This window comes from Mastacembelus armatus, chromosome 1, assembly GCF_900324485.2.
Source record: "Mastacembelus armatus chromosome 1, fMasArm1.2, whole genome shotgun sequence".
Lineage (NCBI taxonomy): Eukaryota > Metazoa > Chordata > Actinopteri > Synbranchiformes > Mastacembelidae > Mastacembelus > Mastacembelus armatus.
In genome coordinates, this window is record NC_046633.1 from 3,248,753 (window position 1) to 3,269,620 (window position 20,868).

A 20,868-nucleotide genomic window follows, 5' to 3' on the forward strand; every position below is an offset into this window, starting at 1 on the left:
CCCATGCGTAGGCAGGTCCCTGTGCCCTCACAGCGACTCTGTAGACATCTCTATATCAACAGTGCAAACAGCTCCAGAGCACGCACGCACCAGGATGCATGCCTCTCAGCCCCATCGGAAAGTGTGCATGTATGCTAGCATAAACACCTTATTGTCACACGTGTGCACAGACACACACACACCTGTCAGTCGTCAGGAGGAAAGAACAGCCAACTGAGGCATGGAAGTGCAGAAAAACATTTCATCATTATTACACTGTTATTCTCTCTCTCAAACACACTGTATTTCTGTATTTAGGCATCATCATTCTCACCTTTTCTCATATTTCTTTCTCACAAGGGGCTTTTCTCTCCCTCCCTCCCTCCCTCCTCAACTTAATCTCTCTCTCGGTCTCGCTCCCTTTTCTCTTCCTCTGTCTTTTTCCCCTCAAGGTGTCTAAGCTGTGAGACATTTAATCGCCGCGGTAACGGTTTCATATCTGGAACAGAAATCAAATAATGCCAGATTATTTACTCCCCCTAGCAACCAGGGAGCACAGCCCTAGCAACCGACCCAGCCAGCAGGCCAGACCTAATCAGGTTGAAAATATTTCAATTATTGTGTTGAATCTAGGTGGTGTGCGTGTGTGTGTGTGTGTCTGTGTGTGTGTGTGTCTGTGTGCGTGTGTATATAGATCAGCTTGCTGCTTGTTAATGATGTCAGTGAGCTATTGATCTGAATAACAGAGGAGAACAGAGGAGGATGGTAACAAAGAAAGGAAACCATGTTGACTCATAGAAGTGATCTAGTGCTATTAGAAGTGCTGCTGTTATGATGGAGACATTAGAAGGATACAACAACACATGGTCATTCTGGCTTGGATAGTGTAACAGTTGGCATGCTCTGTGTGTGTGTGTGTGTGTGTGTAAGACATAGAACGTGTGTGTGTGTAAGACATAGAACGACAGACTTGGCAAAGCAGAAATGACAGAGGATCGCCAAAGAGTAGGGACAGGATCCAAACTCCAGGGTGCCAAAGGACCAAATCAAGCTTTACTCCTCATTCTATCAAACACAATCGTGCTTATGCTTGTTTGTGGTTGTGATGTAGCTTTAGAAAAAGTGTAAGTGTGTGTGTGTGTGTGTGTGTGTGGGCTGGTGCTTATATGGTTTGCGTGCCTGTGTGTTTGGTGGAGGTCAGTAAATAGCTGCAGAAGGGGGAGCTTTATTGCAGGTTTGCCCAGTCAATCAATAAGCGTGTGTGTCTGCACGCAGGTTTCTGTAATCATACCATTGTTTGAAGTCTATCTACGATTAGTGCAAACCAGCACTGAAATCATTAGTTGATTCATCCATTTGTCAGACGACTTCAAATTTACAAAATGTTGGTGTCACAGCACTAAAACATGCACTAAATAAGTCTGAGAACAGTTAGAAAATTGTTGCGTATTTACATATCTAGCAGGCACAGACCAACATTATCATGTATCTAGAGTCATGTTTGTGTCCGGCTGATGAATAGAAGTCTAATATTTACCATTTTATAGCCCTGTTTAAAGTGTGCACCTATTCCAGGGGGAAATTTCTAATTCTTTAGCTGCTAAATGTTCCATCATGTTCACTAATCAGTAACCGTGTCTGCTGTTTGGTGTGGGGCAGGTAGGGAGCATAATCACTGAAAACAGCTGCCCTAATGCAAAGTTAGGCTATGTTTCTTTGGCAGACTTATTTGTCCTCATTGTTTTTCTGTACTCTAATTTTCTGTGTCTTTCTTTTTTAATATTATAATAATGAGGAAAATAGAGGAACATTGTACAAAGAGGAGGAAAAAATGAAACACATGCTCTAATCTAATCTGCTTTTTCAACCTCTAATTCTCTGATGGTAATTATGCCTGACAATTGGCCTTTGGGGACCAGACAAGTCTCTTTCATTGGCATTTGCTGTTTGGATGGAAACAGAGAGGAGAGGGTGACAGAGCAGAAAGACAGACACACAAGCCACGAGACAGAGGCAGAAAAAAGAGGGAAAACCTGACAGAAGGAAAGAATGAAGACTGTTTGAATGACAGACAGAAATGGATGTAAAAATGGGCTTTTGAGAGATTATGAATTTACATATCTTAATAGAGAAATGCATGCTACGGCTCTCCACCAAAAAAAAAAAAAAAAAGTCGCACAGCTCATCTTCAGAATTACAAAATGTATGTGACATGATTTTTGTGGGTGTGTGTGTGTGAGACATAGTTTAGGTGCTTTGTCTGAACCAGAACAAACCTGTATTTTAAGGGTTGCTCTCCTCTAAAGCTGTTATCTGTAATCTAAATTGTTTGAGTGATTTCACACTAAATGTCATTTTTGTTATAACCATATTGAAGAGCTTTCCACTCTCACTGAGCCCTCAGTGGAGGTGAGAGACCAGTTCAGTATGGGCCCGGCTTGTTTTCACCAAACTGAGGAGTTTTGATCTGAAATATTCACAATTAGCCTAACATTTAAAAAATGACACACAGTTTGAAAAAAATCACAATGCTTTTGAAGAGACTTGTAGGAAGCTTACCTGGCTCCAGACCTCTCATCACCACCCACAGCTCAAATTTTGGCAGTGATTTGAAAGGTTTGGTGTTGCTCTGTTTGGAGACAGATCCAACCCAGCCTTTGGTCCTGCATTTGTTTAGGCAGCAAAATTATTTGCATTTGAATAAAAGTAGAAATAGCGGTGTTAATCCTTTTTTTGTTGAAATGAATAAGTAAACAGAGTGAACAAACTGCCAAACTAAAACTAAACTAAATTAAAACTATGCTTAACTAAACTAAACCTCAAACTAAACAAAACCTACACTAAACTAAAGTAAAACTAAATCTACACTAAACTAAAGTAAAACTAAATCTACACTAAACTAAAGTAAAACTAAACCTACACTAAACTAAAGTAAAACTAAACCTACACTAAACTAAAGTAAAACTAAACCTACACTAAACTAAAGTAAAACTAAACCTACACTAAAGTAAAAGTAAAACTAAACCTACACTAAACTAAAGTAAAACTAAACCTACACTAAACAAAAGAAAAGTAAAACTAAACCTACACTAAACAAAAGAAAAGTAAAACTAAACTAAACCTACACTAAACAAAAGAAAAGTAAAACTAAACTAAACCTACACTAAACAAAAGAAAAGTAAAACTAAACTAAACCTACACTAAACTAAAGTAAAACTAAACTAAACAAAAGTGAAAGTAAAACTAAACTAAACTAAACCTACACTAAACTAAAGTGAAACTAAAACTAAACTCTCCCACAACAAGCACCAAATAAGAAGTCAACCTGGCGGCTGCATAATTTAGTTGTAAACAAAAAGATGATTCACTCTGAACATCACTACTCTGCATTTTTTATAGGCAGAACATTATCATGGACAAGAGACTTTGCATTTTGTACTTATACTGTACAAACCAACTTCAGCACATTCCTTTTATTCCACTGCACTTTTCATCATGCTATTAATTTGGAAAAATAATGTGATCAGTGGAGAAAAGATGCTGTTAAAGGAAGAGATGAAGGGCTGTGAAGGGACAGAGTTGCATGTCAGGAGGTTTTTGTTGGATAACGTAGAGGTCAAAAGGAGAATAAAGCATTGACGAGAAGACAGTGAAGACTCTTCTGTCAATCAGTGCCATAATCAAACTTTCCCAATTTCCTCTTTACATTACAAAGACAACCACCCCGCTATAGGTAAGCTTGCCACAGTATTTAAGTGTGTGTAAGTGTGAAAGAGTGTGTGTGTGTGTGTCAGTTGGAAAGGCAGCTAGGCGTAAAATTGAGTCCAGATTCATTAGGTTCTGTGAGCTGAGCTGCAGTTGGTTTAAGTGATACATTTCCTCTGGAAGCGGAGGTGTGTGGGTGGATGGGTGTTGTGAGGGGGGTCAGTTGTACGTTACGGGTCTCTCTCTGTCTCACACCTGTGCACAGACACACATACTCGCACACATGTGCACGTGCGCACACATGAGTAAAAGACAATTTAGAGGCCTTTATTCTATTTTCTCCCTCCTCTGTCTCGATGGTGAGTGACACTGTAAATCTGAGCCAATTTCCGCCTCTAATCATCATTAAAAAGCGCAAATTACTCTACTCTCCATTAAACACTCCCACATGCCTGCTGCTATTACTAGCTCTGCGCCCTTTTCTATACACACCAGACTGAAGCCATCCTTCTGTGTAGCTGTATCCTAGCCTCACTTTATTCATGAGGCAGGCACAGACACCAGCATATGTCAACAAATAGAAGGCAACATGCTGTAGTGTATTTGACCAAACAGCAGGACTGAACATTTCAATCTCACATCCTTCCAAGCACAAGTATCATTGAATGAAGCCATTTTTAAAGCAAAAGAGTCACTGACAGTAGATTCACCTGAAAGAGTGATTTCATAGAAAAAGAGTCCCTGTACCACCCAGAGCCACAGCACCTGGACTGAAGCCAGGCAGAGGATAATCTCTGTGCTGAGACCCACTGTACACAGGCTCCTCATTCATCAAAATGTTGAATGTATACACTGCTGTTAAAAGTCTTTGGTTCATTGACATCTCTCAGTCATGTCAAAGGTCTTAATGCTCATATATAAGAAAAGAGGCTTTCACTCGCAACCATTTATCCTGGAGAGTTTTTCCAGGAGAACCAAGAGTTGTGTCAGCAGTGTCAGGGTGAGCATGGGCGGTGAATGTACAAATTCCAGGACTTTTCGGTGGGAAATATTGAAAAATTGCCTAAATGTAAACAGAACATGATATTTTAGCTGCCTTGGATAGAAGCTATTGGCTATTACGCACAGCTCAGACGCTCTGTAGCTCATATCCCTGCTTCCTCGTTCGTCCACGTTGAGTGCCAACTGTAGCAGCTGTGTTGGAAGTTGGCAGCAATGGACAGTCTACTGGCCTGAGTACAAGGTGACCCTGATTATAAAAGATGACACCGTTTGTGCTACATCAGTTTCTGAAAAAAATACTTTTGGAGCATAAGAAATACTTTCACACTATTTGTGTTGGGAAAGTTGTCCTGAGCAAAAATCCACAGAAGTGACAGTGCAAAAATCTGCAAATATACTCAAGTTACAAGCTTTTACAAAGGTATTTGCATCAAATATATGTGAAGTACTAAAAGTTCGGACTCTGCAGAATGGCACATTTCACACAAATGTATAGACTACCATTAGATTATAGTTATGAATGAAATATTATTTTCATTTTAATGTTGGAGCTGGTAAAACTAGAGATGATTTACCCACCTTATGTGATTCTGATTATAATTACATATTTTGAATGTAATAATTATCATAAGAATGACTTTATAATACTGGCAGAGTGATCAATAGGCTGATGATTGCACTGTGTTTTGTTTTATTAATCTGATTCTGAAACATAACTAAAGTTATTGAATAAAGGTAGTGGAATAAAAAGTACAATATTGCTACCGTATTACAATACTTCTGATATGTAGTGAAGTCAAAGTATTAAGTAGAAGAAAATAGAAGTAAATAGAAGTAAAGTACAAATACCTTAAAACTGTAGTAACACATAAAGAGATTCTCAAATGTCATTTTGTGGCCAGGATTATTATTATTCAAAGTACCAAAGGTCAGAACTGTATTTGACAAGCATGTCTTCACATACGCTTAATGGCAAACAACAAGATGATTTAAAGCGCTGGTTAAAATTTCTAATAACAATTTGTCTCAGTTATTAGATTTGGCAAATGAGCTATCTAATTACGTATTAAGCAACTCTTTAGTTAGAGCGTATACTCAGACCTATTTTACTTCTCTGTAATGTGTATTTTGTGTTAATATGCAATGCAGCCTCTGTCTGTTTTATACTCGCCTTGTGATATTTCATCTCAGTGAAACAATCTTATGTATGTACAGTAGTAACTAGGGTTATTGTAGTTCACAGAAGACCTTAAAGAACACACACATTAAGAAAATGCACCTGCATACATAAAAATGATTTAAATGCTTATTATAAGTAAAGAAATCTGACTCCACCAAATTACAACTGAAAGGCTTCACCTCTCTGCAAATAATATGGTTTACTGCAGGAAGTGTCAATAGCTGACTGGCATAGTTTTCAGGCTGGCCTGCAGTAGAGGGTGATGGGTTTTGTTATTGAATATTGTACGTGTGACAGTCTCATTTCTTGCCCTTGGCTTGTACAGCACAACAATATTCTCATCCACAAAATTCATTTCAGACTGACGTTTTAGCCACAAACATTGCCTCAGTATTTTATTGGTGATCTTACACTAAAATCCTAGAGGGAGTTGTGTTTTTTTAATACTAATAAAGGAAAAACAACGTAGTGTATCTTATCTACACTTAAATCCCAAAACTGTGTCCTAATTCTCTTCTCTCCTTGAACAGAGCAAAGTGCTCAGTGGGTTTCTGCAAAAGTCTTTTTTTTTTTTTGTCTTTTCTGCTATTTGGAATCTGGTGATTTTCCATTTTTCAGCTCTATATGAACAACTGACAATTTTATGCACCTTACTTTATGCTTGATGTTTTGTTTTTTTTAACTTGTTTTTGTGCTGGTTCACTCTATGTGTCCTGCAGATCTCTGGGCAGATGGACAACTGACTCACACGTGCCATATTGAATGCTAAGGCGTTAAAGACACACCTCCACTCTCACTCCCTGACACATTAACTCCTTAAGGGAAAGTCATAAAGAAGCCTTGAAGTCTTAATGGAGAGAACCCTGGTGAGCAGAGTGCAGCTGTCCTGTCATTAGCCTGCATTTGTTTTTACAGTTTGTGTGTTTATCAGTGTGTTTTTGCACCTGCATGCCGGGTCGTGAGAAAGGCCCAGGGAGTGGGTATGCTCGTGTTAAGTAACTCTCAGGGGAACTATAGTCTGCTATGATCTGCATGACGCTAGTCACATGATTGGCAGGGGTGGTAATGTAGCACTATCATTGGCAAGTTAATCTGCATGTTCACTGATAGTTTGACTGTTCCCTTTGTAACGTATTATTACTGTATATACACCACAGTGTGTGTGGGTTTGACTGTGTTTTATGAGTTTTTAAAGGAATTTTAATGATTTTTTTTTTAATTTAACAAAAGATTATTGCAGTTTTTGTACGACTATTACCTGATTTTTCTCCATAGCACTGGTGGAACCTAACTAAGCATGAATTTACAAGTACAAAGCTGAAAGTACTTGTACTTTGCACTTTACCCTCTACTACATTCATTAGTAGTACTTTTTACATGTCCCACAGCTGAGGTTACTTTTTACATTACATTTTTCATGCTCCTCCTGTGAAGTGAAAGCTTCAAAATGATGTTTAGAATATGAAGCATTGCTGCAGATTATCTAACCCTAGTATATAAAGTACTTAAAGTTCAAAGGGTACACTGACGCAGCAGCAATATAAACTCAGAAACATAATATGGAACAGTAACAAAACAGGTCGCAAGGGATTTCAGAAATAAGCAGACAGAAAATTTAGTAATGTTTTCTTTTTGTTGTTGTTTGTTATTGTTGTTGTTTTTAAGGAAGGTTGTGTTACGTGCGTCTGTTTACCTTCTACCAGTAGCAGACAACCTTGCAGGACTACAGGACAGTATCCTGGGCTGGCACTTCCCATCTGTCAGGTGACGCCATGTGTTGCAAGTTGTAGCAGTCCCATAGGAATCCTGTTAGGAACCAGCACAGTGTGTTTTAGTGCGTGTTTGTGCAACACAAGTTGGGTTGAGAGAAGATTAAGAAATTCTAATCTCCAGGTTGGTGGTAAAGCCCAGTGTGTGTGTGTGTGTGTGTGTGTGTGTGTGCGTGTGTCTTCTCTCAGTGCAATGATAACAGCTACTGCTTGATAAGCGGTAGCTGGTCCCTCTGGTGTGTCTAGATGGGTTGTGTTAAAACACTGTTGTGGCTCACGTTAGTGTGTGTGTGAGTGAGTGAGCACTACAGCAAACAGTGGGCTCAGCAGTCCAGAGTTCAACATCTGACGCTCAGAACCGCAGGCCGATGATGTGACAGAGAAGCAACATTACACACACAACAATAAGTGATGTGAGATGAATGACTTGTTTCTCCCCTGTCCTCCCAGTCTCTCACACCGCCCTACTCTTCACATCTCCCCCCTCTTCATCCTGTAATCACTCCCCTCTGAATCCTCCGTATATTATTCAATAGCAATTCTGTTCTTCTATTCCCTCCGTCTCCCTCCTCACAAGGAGACACTATGAGATATGACATTTCATTTGAGTTTCTCGCCACCCGGCGCCCTCGCTCTGAGAAATAAATAAATATTTCATTAGCGGGCTGAGAGGGAGACGAAATAAAGATGCGCACACACATGCTACGCAGAAACACACACACACACACACTCCAGAGGTCTAGGGAAAAGAAATATAAATGCATTTACACATTCATGCTCAGATACAGGCCCTAGCCATTACCCAAGCAGCCCTCAACACCTGTCCTACACACACACACATTTTGGTGCATGTAAGACCAGTGCAAACATACTTATTTAGACTGTGATAATAAAGTCTCAGGCCCAGAAACAGACAAGATAGATAGGTAATGAAGATAATATATCTCTCTCTCTCTGTACCTCCTATCGCCCCACCGCTCTCGTTAGACTTCTTTATCATCCCCCTCACTCGCTTTCTCTCTCAATCTCTCTCAGGTCTTACCTAGAGACTCCTGGCTTTATTGTCTTAATTAAAACAGAGCCTGTTTAATTATTTTAATCCACACTACTGCACAACAGGGACTTCTGAGGAGAGGGAGTGCAGCAGGGAAGAGGGAGGAGGTGGAAGGACTGGGGGGAAGTATGGGGGCTGACATTTCAAATTAAGCTCTTCAAGTTCAAAAGCAAAGAGTTCTTATCACTTTCCCTCTCATTCATTTTCTCATTTCTGCCCTCCTTTCTCTCCATCTCGTCACTATTCTGGCCTCTTTCACACTGATCTCCTCATCCATTCCTGCTTTCCATCCTCCTCCTCTTTCTTTCTCCTGTTCCTTCCTCACCCGTACTCATTTCTTTCTTCCGTCTGCCTCTCCGCCTCCTCTTCACTACCTTTGAGAGATTAGCAGTTTGAAGAACAGCTCTATTGAGGGCCCTTTTCAAGTGCAGGACATCAAAAGAATGTGTGATTATTACAATATCACATAGTCATGTGTGCATCAAAAAAAAAAGAAGCTTTTCTTATCTTTTCTTATCTTACACACCCACATGCACACAGATAGTCTCACATTCTAAGTATGATTTATACTCCAAGCATGTTTTGAGTGTTTTATTGAGCCCTGGAGTGTTTATGTGTGTAGGTTGGCTTGTTTAGGTCAGAAAATGACCAGGCCTAGGTACACAGTGATGTGGACAAATTTAAAGTACCCTACATCCAAACTCAACTGGCATTTCCATCACCAAAAGTGCTTGCTCATGTTATATTGTGGAGCTTTACAAAAAAACAAAGATGTTCCTTCTGATGTACCTTTCATTTAAAAACAGCCAAAGGTAGTGCACAAAATTCAGTATGTTTTGGTCAGAGAACTGCGCCCAGCAAAAAGGCTGAGCAGGACTGCTGGCCTTCAATGACAAGCACCATAATGACCTGCAATTACGGTACCATTTTATACTTGTGCATCTGTCTGATAACAAAAGCATCAAGTGTTAAATGTTTAACCTGCTATGTCTGTCTGTCTAAACAATTTATCCACTCAACCACACTGTTTGTCAATTGAAATGCAGGCTGGCACAGTGGATGCCATTGTTTCTGTGCTTTTATTTGTTCAGTTTTCATCTGTAATTTGCAGTTTTACTAGACTATATACATGTAAGAGTTATAATTGTTGCTTTTTATATTTATTTATGCACAAAGACATACTATATACTTAATGTTTATTTTACCAACCATTATTGTGTTTTGTTGTTTCCCTGTATTCCTTGTATGTGCACACATACTTGGCCAACAACACTAATTCTGAGGAGAAGGAAGAATCCATTTTTCCAGTGTTTGGTTTTTAATTGTGGATGACAAGTAATTTGAATGCAAACTAAAACCCCAATTATTAAATGAACCCTGATATTCATTAACACTTCCCTCATTTACCTAATAATGCCCTTACAAGCAAACTGAGGCAAAATAAAAGTACATTTAAAAAAAAAAACAAAAACAAAAAAAACGTAAATGTGTAGTTAATTCATGAATTCTTCATGAAATGTCTAAACTGTAAACACTTGTTAAATTACAGCCAATTATCCTTATCATTAGCAAAGGATGCAGAGAATTAGTTTTGATGCATAAACTAACTAAAATGCCCAACAGCCCAGCAGACGTCCTTGTTTTGCCAGAATGCATCATACAACATTACAATAAAATTTGCTTTGTATTTAACAGAAATAGCCTTGAAAAGATGGAGAAGTGCTTTGACAAGGTAAAAAAGGTTTAGGGCATAACATTATTGTCATTTGTTAGCAATAAGCATTGAGTTTATGTAAGCAGACAGTGTAGTACATAGTGTGGCTAAAGGCTCATTAGACAGTCAGCAATCTTTTTTTTTCAGAAATTTCTACCTTAACAAATCACTAATACATGTGTCTGAAGTTTCCACACACTAGTTTATCTTCTCAGAAAGTTAAAAAGTTGAACATTGGACATGTGGGAATAGATGTTAAACTTTGACTACACCTAAACACAAAAACACAACATGGTAAACTAAGTGTATATATGCAGCGAACAGGTTTTCTCGAGTGATGGCTAATGCTTCAGACAAACTGAGGATATATGCATGGAGACATACAAACAAGTGTCATCCTACAAAGCAGGCTTTGTCAGTCTCCATCAGAGAGAGTGGGAGAGAGTCTGACGAGTGCTGTTCCCTGTGGAGCAGGCAGCGATGGGAGGGGATGGAGGGGAGAGAGGGTGAGGCAAACCAGAGACAGATAGGAAATGGCAAGGATAGAGGGGCAGGAGTGGTAGAGAGCATTACATAATTTATGTTTCTTCTTCTGTCTTTCTTCCCATTCGCTGTCTTATTAGCCTGACCTTGAATCAGCTGCAGCTCAGCCTGCTCCTGTTGAACTCTGGGTAATGAAGGCACCATTTACAAATAGAGAAATAAACACCTGGCTCCCGGGGAGTGGTAATACACTCTCTCTCTGTATCTTTATCTCTGCTCCATGCACATTCACATTGCCTCTGTCTTCCTCCCTTTGTCATCCACTATCTCGCTCACTCACTTACTTTTCTTGCCCCCTTTCTCTCCCTCCCTCCTCTGTCTGTTTCAGCAGGGAGTCTAAACTCTCCAGATTTCCAGTTTACCTTCTGATTAAGGAGTGAGTTGAGCGTTTCTATTCCCTCTGTCTCCCTCCTCTGTTCCATCCCTCATTCATGTGCTGCCACAGTAACTAGCCTATTATCTGACAGTTCCACTCCACTGACCTGCCCAATAACAGCTTTCACATCCCTGTAAATGCCCCGGAGAGAGCAAGAGAGAGAGAAAGACACAGGAAGAAAAAAAAAAAGTAAGTGTGTGTATGTGTGTGGCTGGACGTGCATGTGTGCATGTGCATCAACGTATAAACCCTGGAGATTTCCCCGTGTTATAAACATTTACACCAGGCTAACAGATCATCTCCGAGATCTGGGATTGGCCTGACTCCCCCTGTCCCCCGGCGAATTGAAAGCCCAAGATTAGCGAGATGATAGCTTTTCAGATTGGCGAGGAAACAGAGAAATGAGTTTCACTGGGTGAGTTTATGGAGGTTAGATTGGAGCAGTTAAACGGCGGATAAATTGATGGTTCTCTCATTGTCTCTCCACCAGTATAGTGGCTAAATCTATTAACCATCAATGACCCGTTTTGGCTGCGATAGAAAGTAGAGAAGACAGGTGAGGCTAAGAGAGGTTTGAATAAAAACATTTGAGGAGCACTGAGGAAGGTGAGAGCAGAAAAAGGACAAGAGGCCTCTGTTATTAAAATATACTGTTATTTAAAAAGCATTTCCATTCAAGCTACAGCATTTGCACATCAACAGCCCTGCTAGCTGCAGTCTAAGGCACAGCAGTGCTCAAATGCTAACATCATCCCAATGATTCACCAAACTACTGATATTAAATAAATATCTGATCAGTCCTACATATAAAGTACAGCTTCAGTAAGTTTGACAGGAATGTCCCTAGTTCTGCAGGTATTTGGTCACTGACCTGACAATAGCATAAAATCTAATATTCACCTGATTTAAAGAATCATAAAAGTTATTAGAGGTCACCTCAAGGGTGACATGCGACAGCTGTATTTATTTAGATATTTAAACACCACAAACGTGGTGCCAAAGGAAAAGTCATAGGATCAACAAACGTTATTATGCTTCATCCTCTGGCAACCATGAATCAGTGGACAGATTTTTCAGTCTGGACCAATCAACAGACCAACATTTCCCTCTCTGTGTCTCTGACTAGCAGCTGTATCCTATGCTACATGCTAAAATGCTCACAATGACTATGTTAAGGGTGATATTTAGCAGGTCTGCTACAACCTACATGCTGATGGTAATGTGACAGATGGAGGCAGCCAAATGGCATCAGTCAGTTTGCCAATAATTATTGGTCCTTTAGCAGCCTTATGTTATAATTTCAAAATACACCTCTGTTAGTAAACATGCAACAGAATAGAAACTAAAATCATGGCTGCCTGGGTTGGCCATGTGATTCATCATGCAGGTCCTCCTAAGTTTCCAGTTTTCCTTCTTGGTTTATGTTGACAGCATGCTAACACATGTGATTTAGCCCTAAACAAAACCTGTTTGAGGCTGATGGGAACCTGATTAGATTTACAGCTATTGAACAAAACAAATTTCATACCATTCTTCTTGGAGAATTAACTGCATCACAAGTCCTGGTCACATTAAAAAGTTGATAAATTACATTTGATAAAAGTCTCCTCCATAGACTGGGTCAATGCAGTGTGTGTGTGTGTGGGTGTGGGTGTGGGTAACTCCTCAAAGCCACAGAGTTTGGAGGAAAACACTTTAGAGGAGGAATTTAATGAGTCCATTTAGGAATGATTAAATAGAATGACAGTCAAATGATGAAGACTCAGTTTTAATAAGAGCTATCTTCCTAATCCCTCAGTCTGTAAATATCTGCTCCAGCAGCTTCAAATGTCCACCCAGGGCTGGATTAAAAGATTCACAATGATTCTATATTAGGATGAAAGAAGGCAAAAACCTTTTCATTACTGCTGAAATGTACCAACATGTAGGAAGCAAATTTGGTAAATCTGCTGCTTTTCTAAGGAGCTGATGCATGCTGGGAAATGGCACATAGGCATATGTGAAGATGCAAAGAAAATGTTCAACAGCAACACCAAAAGCCATTTTCCTACTTACGCTTTCTGTAAAAAGAGCAACAAAAACATTTGTTTAATCTGAAATATACTTCACACACATGAACATAACAGGTTGTCAGTCAGGTAATCATGAAATACTGTGTTTTGTCAGTTATTTCTTTATGGTCAAAGATCACCATAGTCAAACTTCACTGTGAGTTTTAGTCAGACTTATCTTCCCTCTGGTATTTTTAGTCCTTTTTATTAAAACAGGTCAATTTAGTTTTGTCATACTTCTCAGTCTTTCTTTACTCTTCTACTAGTGAAAACATGAATACTTGATTGTAGAAGTCCAGAAATGAAGGAGTCACTGGACAGTAATGTGACAATTTCCTCTGAGGCTTTCATGTTTCAGAGCTGGGAAGGGAGGAAGGTTTAAACTGTGTGTCCATGTGTGGACAGAGAGAAAGGGAAGGCAAGCAGAGAGCGCCCATGTCTGGGATGTTTTTGAGACGCTCTGAGATGAAAAAGGTGAGAAGGGCCACAGGAATGGTTTCCCATGATCCTTCTTGACCTGACCTGGGCTGGGCTAGACTCGGGTGGTGCTGTGTGTGAGTGTGTGCATGTGTGTGTGCTGGGGATTTTAATTTGCAGTCTGGCTCACTGCTGTAAACAGTGTTTAGTAGAAAAAAAGTTAGTCCTTTAAAATCAGTATTTCCTCACATACATCCATTGTACTACTGTGACACAATATTAGGCAACACTTCATTTTGCAGGTTAAATTTTTTGCAGCTAATTTCCTGGAAACTGTTATAATTTCCTTAACCTTAGCTGGTATTTAGGTGTTAATTACAGGACTATTTCCTACAAAGGTCTTTGTAATGTAGTGTCAATTATAAAGGAAACGTGAGAAAGTCTTAGCTGCTGTAGTTTTTATGCGCTCGGTTGATATATTGATGCCTGACAACTACAGATAAGCATGCAATTCAACTAATATGCACCATAAAAGCATTTACTTATCAGCACGATACAGTAGTATAATCTACTGTAACTGAAGTCATTTTTTATTAATAAAACTCATATAATGAGCTGATGCTTAATAACTAACATTGTCTCCATTTCCTTAATAGTTAGGCCTTCCTTGAAGATAGAAATATCAGCTAATTCTTGGGAAATTATAAGGATTGTTTCCAAGAAAGGAGATCAAACAGAAAACTAAAGCATTATGCAATACTAATCATACTAGAGTTATTTGTCATGTGACAAATAAAAACACACCAGTTTTAAAAAAAAGCAAACCTCATCACTGTCTGTGTATGTTTAAGTGTGTTAAAGAGGCAATGATAGCTCAGTGAGCAGAATAAACCCCAAACCAATCACATATCAGTTTCATCAGGGGAGTTTCCAACATCCTTCACTCTAATTAGTTATCATGTAATCCGGTATCCCTAAAGACCTGTTTTCCTATCCATCCATTCCTCCCTTCTCACCATCTCTTCTTCTCCCTCACTAATGGTGCAGGGTCCTTCACCCCACTTCTCCAAACCCCTCCCTTTCTTCTTTCATTTCAACTTCTGTTTTTCTTTTATCTTAATCTTTTCATCATCATTTACTTCTGTCCCTATTTGCCAACTTACACATTTAGACTTTGTAAATGGAAAAACTTAACACCCTTCACCTTTTCCTGTCCTCAGATATCCCACACTTCCCATGCATTGATCCCCTCTCTCCCTCCTTATTTCTCTTTCTCCCCCATCTCCTTCTAATATCACTCTTGCCTGCTTCTTTTTCTCCCCCCGGGCCCCCTCTCTCTCTTCAGGGGGAGTCATCGAGTGTGTAATCGCTTGGTTACGGTGTGTCAGTCTGCGTCTGAACCCACCATCTGTCCTCTGGGCTTCCGTCTGGGATTGCAGACACACAGACACACACAGACACACAGACACGCACACACACACAGAGTACAAATATACAGACTCACAATTGAGCCAAGCTCATTCACACCACAATATGATGACAGCTGTATCACCCACCTATTGACATGAGCTGTCAGAGGGGCAGTGACTAACATAACACATTATGACATATCCCACACACCCAGGTGGTGACTGCAGTGCACATACGTTGTTATGGGTTATAATTGTTCTACCATTATGGCCTAACCTCTTTTCATCCAAACAATGGAAGTCAATTCTTAAGCCACTTACAGTGTGAACAGGCTTAAGTGTAAAAATCTGGTTCTGACTTGGAACAGATCTCAAAGAACAGATTCATAAAAGTCAAGTTTGGACTTATGCCTCCACTGTTCACACTAGAAAAACAGTATTACTGTTGATTCATTTACCCATTTAAAACAACCTATGCTTACATTAGAGGTAGCATGATATTGTTTACCAACAACTGTCCTAAAAGACAATAAGATACTTTCACATCGTTTAGTTTAGCCTCACTGCTTAAGCCTCACATTAACATCAGATCCAGTCAAGTTCAGGATGCATTTAGCACAGAGTAAGCACACAGGAAGTATTTATGTTTTGAAGTATTTACGGATGATATGCACAAGACTATGCATACAGGCACTAAGCTGCTGTTTAAAAACAGACTTTAGAAACTGTCAAACTTTTCCTTTAAGGCCTTGTTACACCAGAAAGTGGGACAGCAAACGTGTCCTGGAGAAATAGAATTTGCTAGCAGCTTGTTGACAGTGATGCTGACAGGGCTCATTGGCAAACTACCTGTAAACAGTGAGATAGCACTAGAGAGCTATGCACTAGCAAACAAGCTAGGCAGTCCCAATCACTCTCCAAGCTAGCTGGCATGCTAACTGTCTATATGCTGCTTTATCCAGTTAGACAGCACATTTACCAAGTGGACAATATGCCAACAACTGATTCAAGAGACAAACTGTATGTTTACCAGTGACACCTGTTCCACACCTGACACCTGTTCCACACCTGTCTGCACAACATGGAGCAGTTTAGCAAAGCAAGTATAGCACTGGACAACACCAAAGGTCAAAACTATCAATAAGGTTTATTTATGGTCAGTGAAAACAGCTGCTTACTGTTTGATAGCAAGTCAACATCTGTGTGTTATCTTACCTTTGCCCAGCTCCACAGAAAAAACACGTGCAGCCTATTTTATGTCTATTTATACTTCCTGGTTCTACCATGTTTGGGGAGCAGAGGGGAGTACATCTGTTTTGACAAAACATCTTTTCTTGAAGTTAATGCATAGATATTTGGTCAACAACAGCTTGGTGATTTGTGGGCAAAATTATATATTCAAACATAACAATTTCTTCAACTAGATTTTACATGCAAAGGAGTATGGAATGAAATCCCCTATTAGTGGTTTAGTCCAAACCTACTAGCTACCTGGAGGGTATGTAAAAGTGGTCCAGCTCTGTGCCAGCACTCACAAACACTACATGAACAGCCAGTAATCCTCAGGATGTGCTATGAAATCGTGTCCACCAATTTAATAATAATTAGAAAAAGGGAAAATATCACATTCTTGTGGGCCCCAGCACCTTCTGATGCCCCTTGAAATGAAAAAACAAACGGAGAAAATGGAAAATTAAGTGAAAACATTCAAATGGATATCAAACTCAAACTGATTTCAAAATCAGAAGGAAAAAGCACATGAGAGGGCTGGAAACCATTTAATCCAAAATAAACTAGGTATAGACTGATGTGTTCATAAAGCAGAATTAACTTCTCTGTAAAACAGCACCAAGAACAAGGGCACATCCTCACCTTCATGAAGGATTTTTGCAGGATTGCTATATTATACAGCATTTGCTGGGTGTACCTAATAAACTGGTTACTGGGTCTACCTCATTAATTGGTGTGAGTCTCAGTGGATGTTTGCCAGACTAATATCTCTACAGACTCGATGGTTAGGGTACTTAGAGTTAAAATTTTATTACATTAAATTAGTGTGAGGAAGAGGAAGGGGCAGAGAAGTAAAAGTGGTAACACTGTTGGCCTGCAGGGTAAAATCTGAGGCCCACCAGTAGAACTAAACATCCAAGAATCAGTCTCACACAGAGATGGGCCAAGAGAGGCTAAGACGTGAAAGTTAAAGCACAGGTACACACTGGTCCAGAAGATGGTCAGTGCACTTAGACCTCTGAAGCTTTGTTTAATACTCTGGGTAATCTCCACTCCGCCTCTGTCTACCTTTTAACGGAGGGAGAAATTACCAGCTGACAGATTCATCGACAGAAAACCCAATAAACATCTCACCCACTGCATGTGTGCATGTGTTGACTGTGTGTTTAAGATTAGAAGAGACAGCAGTTGCGCTTCAGTGGACAATCATCAGTGATCGTCACCGCTGCAACAGCTATTAACCTTTGGGGTGTGTGTATGTGTGTTGTTGTGTGTATGCATGTACACGTGCATTTGAAGATAGTGCAACAAAGTAGGGCAACACTGCTGTTTCAACAAAAGTGAAAGTACTAAAGAGAAGAAAAGGCAACAAGAGAAAACAATAAAATTCTGCCTGCTGCACGGCGAGGCACACTAAGAATATGTGCATAACAAACCAATTCCACCTCATCACAGCTGCACAGGAGTAAAAAAGGCATCAGTGCATGAAATAGTCTATTATGATAAGAATTAAAATAGTCTATCAAGATCAGATCTAGAATAGTGTGTTGTGATAAGAACTAAACAGTCAGAATGTGAATGTGGTGCACGATCAAATCCTCTGATATGTTCCCCAGGTTTCACATCAGTGGAAACGCCTGCCAGCGAGGCCCATTTAAAACAGTTAGAACACAGCTTTGATCACATTAGCTGAGTAGAAAGGCACAACTGTTACTGTTTAGTCAGGGTGTGCTACTTTCACTACACCAAAAAGAGACGGAAACAAGGAAAAGGTTGTTAAAAAACTGCTACTGACATTTTCGTACTTTGACATTTCTTTGAGCCTGGGTCATGTTTACAATAATCTCTGATTGTTGTGAAGCCAATGTGACCACAGCTGCCATTTGCCTTGAATAAAGAAGCTGCAACAACTAGTCCTTTTTCAGGGCCAACTTTCAAACATATAGACAGTGAATATCTGATCCATAATATTTCCTTAAGGTTATGATTAGTCGACTATGGTTATGGTTAAGAAAATCGTTATGGTTAAGAAAAGCTCACCACCATGACCATCAACGGGTAAGGAGAGACTTTAATAAGGATCAATGCATCAGAAATATGTAACATTATTTGTTGAAACATCACCAGAGACTTTCTGTCTGAGCTCAGACAGGAGGAAAATGTAAAACTGAAACTGAATCTTCCAGAAAATTCTGGAGATTCCAGTGATAGTGATGTGGTGGATGGATGAGAGCGTCACAGCGACCAGCAACAGCTGGTGTTTACTGTTCTAGATACTATTTTACACTTTTTTCAATAAAAAAAGACCAGCGACAGCTGGTTAGTCCAGTGAGGAGAAAGTTGATTGATCAGATATGACAACACAGAGATTTGAAAATGAGAAGAGCTCAGACAGCTTGGGGAAGTGGCTGCAGCCAGTAACGGCCCGGACAGCCTGACAATCAGACTCCACTGCCTTTTTGTTTACACTTCGTTCTTCAGCCATGTCAGCAGCTCATTGTTTGGGAGGAGGTGGTATTTCACCCAAACCAATCAGAAGTGACTGACGTATCTGTCCTGTCAACATCATGTTCAGTGTAGAAGCTGCAGCAGCAGTAAACTTACACTTCTGACAATTTGAAAGATGTTATTTCTGTCAAGCGAGAAAAATGACTATGTCATTCATGCTTTTGTTCTGACTCTGGTGTAGGAAGATGATGTCAGTACATTTAACCAAGGACTATAACGTATGCAGGTGCAACTTTAACGTATTTGCACTAGTGTTTTTATTTTCTGCTACGTCACAATTTGACTTCACCATATTTCAGTGAGATTTATCTGATGATGCTAATGACTGATAATACAAAATACAATATAATCATAAAACTTTGTTGTTTTTGGTGGAAAATCCACAAAACCTTTACTTGTAGCAGTACCTGTAGAGTATTTCTACACTCCATTGCTACTTTTACTTAAATAAAGGATCTGAATATTTTCATCACTGCATCATGTGATTATTTGCAAACCCACTTACAAAGCTTCCAACCAGGGAAACACCAGATTGGAGTAACCAGGGCACCAGACCTATTTGAATTGCAGAACAATCCTGAGATGTAAGCTAAAGCCCTCAGTCAAAATCAGCGAACAGCCAACCATAAACCTCAACCTCTTCTCTCCAAATTGTTGCTGCTCTGCAAGAATGACTTTTCCTAGCTTTGGCACTACATGTGAACATAGGTCATTTCAAGCTAAGAAACACAAACCAGTGATGACAGTTAGTTTCAGACTGAGGGAGAGACAAAGGAAGGAGCAGACTATAGGGTGCTGGGTAATTTATGCGAACATGGTCTCCCTGTTATACTGAAGATTTGTGTGAGAGACACATTAGATACGTGTGTGAGAGACTACCAGTGTGTGTGTGATAGATGGCCTCTCTAGCTCTGACAGATGATGTAGAATCACTCAGCCACACCAGCCCGGCTGGTTACCGGGGGCAACCCTGTAAATCTGACATTATGGGCTGTTGACAGGAGAAACGGTTGTTATCATAACCCACGGTGAGTTACAGGAAACACACACATCTCTCAAGTTTGCAGTGTGACAGGAATATAGCATTACATACACACCCACGGATGCACTGAGAGTGATAGTATGAATTAGGTATTTGGAGATAATTTGGATTTACAGTTCAGCAGCATATGAAGGTTTGGGACGTGCCTGATGTAATGCTGTGTGTGTGTGTGTGTGTGTTGGGGGTTGGCAGGAACGATGTCTGTATGTTATATGTATCTCAGCAAGAGAGATGTGATAGAGTGAAGTGATGAGTGTGGGAAACCCTGCAATGAGCAGGTCACAGGAAACAAGATATCTTACCTGGCCCTCTCTAATCCTGACCATGAAATGATCTATCCACTCTCTCTCACACACGTCCATGCACCATACACACATGCTGTTATGCTTTCAGTTTCATTCATGGTTATACTTATTTTTACCAAAATATTCCCTCTTTCCATCTGTCTCTCTTTTTCTCAGAGTCTCTTTTTCTTTCTTTTTCTTTCTTTGCTTCCCTGTCTGTCGCCCTCCGTCTGGGTGTTCCAGTACTAATGGTGTGTGCTGTGGGAGCAGCAGGAATGGCCATTACCGTCCATGGATCACTGGCAAAGGCCTGCACACAGTGGACTCCAGCAAGAGAGGGAGAGGAAAAGATTGAAGCGAGGAGGTCAAAAAGGTACCAGGGAAAAAAAAAAAAAAAACAGAAGGGGAGGAAGAGGGTAGAGAATAAAGAGAAAAGATGGCAGCAGGAGCAGGATATTATTTCATACAGTTATTATAATGAAGTCACTCCAGAGTATTTGTGATGATGGAGGATTTCTAAGTAGTAGCTACGTTAAACCGCTTGATGGATTCAAGGCAAATGTAAACACACACATACTGTGCTGCATTTTTCTAGTTATGACAGG

At 39.9% G+C, this 20,868-nt stretch overlaps 1 protein-coding gene across 2 annotated transcripts in view; it reads right to left on the reverse strand.

Moving 5' to 3' along the window:
• Positions 1-16,464, reverse strand: part of LOC113128364 (ubinuclein-1) — a 60,081-nt gene extending 43,617 nt beyond the window's left edge. For both annotated transcript variants that reach the window (XM_033325301.1, XM_026303647.2), the window contains exons 1-2: positions 16,415-16,464; positions 7,560-7,672 (exon numbers count right to left, since the gene is read on the reverse strand). In XM_033325301.1, coding sequence (XP_033181192.1) covers positions 7,560-7,623 — 64 coding nt within the window. In that variant the 5' untranslated portion in view covers positions 7,624-7,672; positions 16,415-16,464. The remainder of the gene's footprint in view (positions 1-7,559; positions 7,673-16,414) is intronic.
• Positions 16,465-20,868: the final 4,404 nt, after the last annotated feature.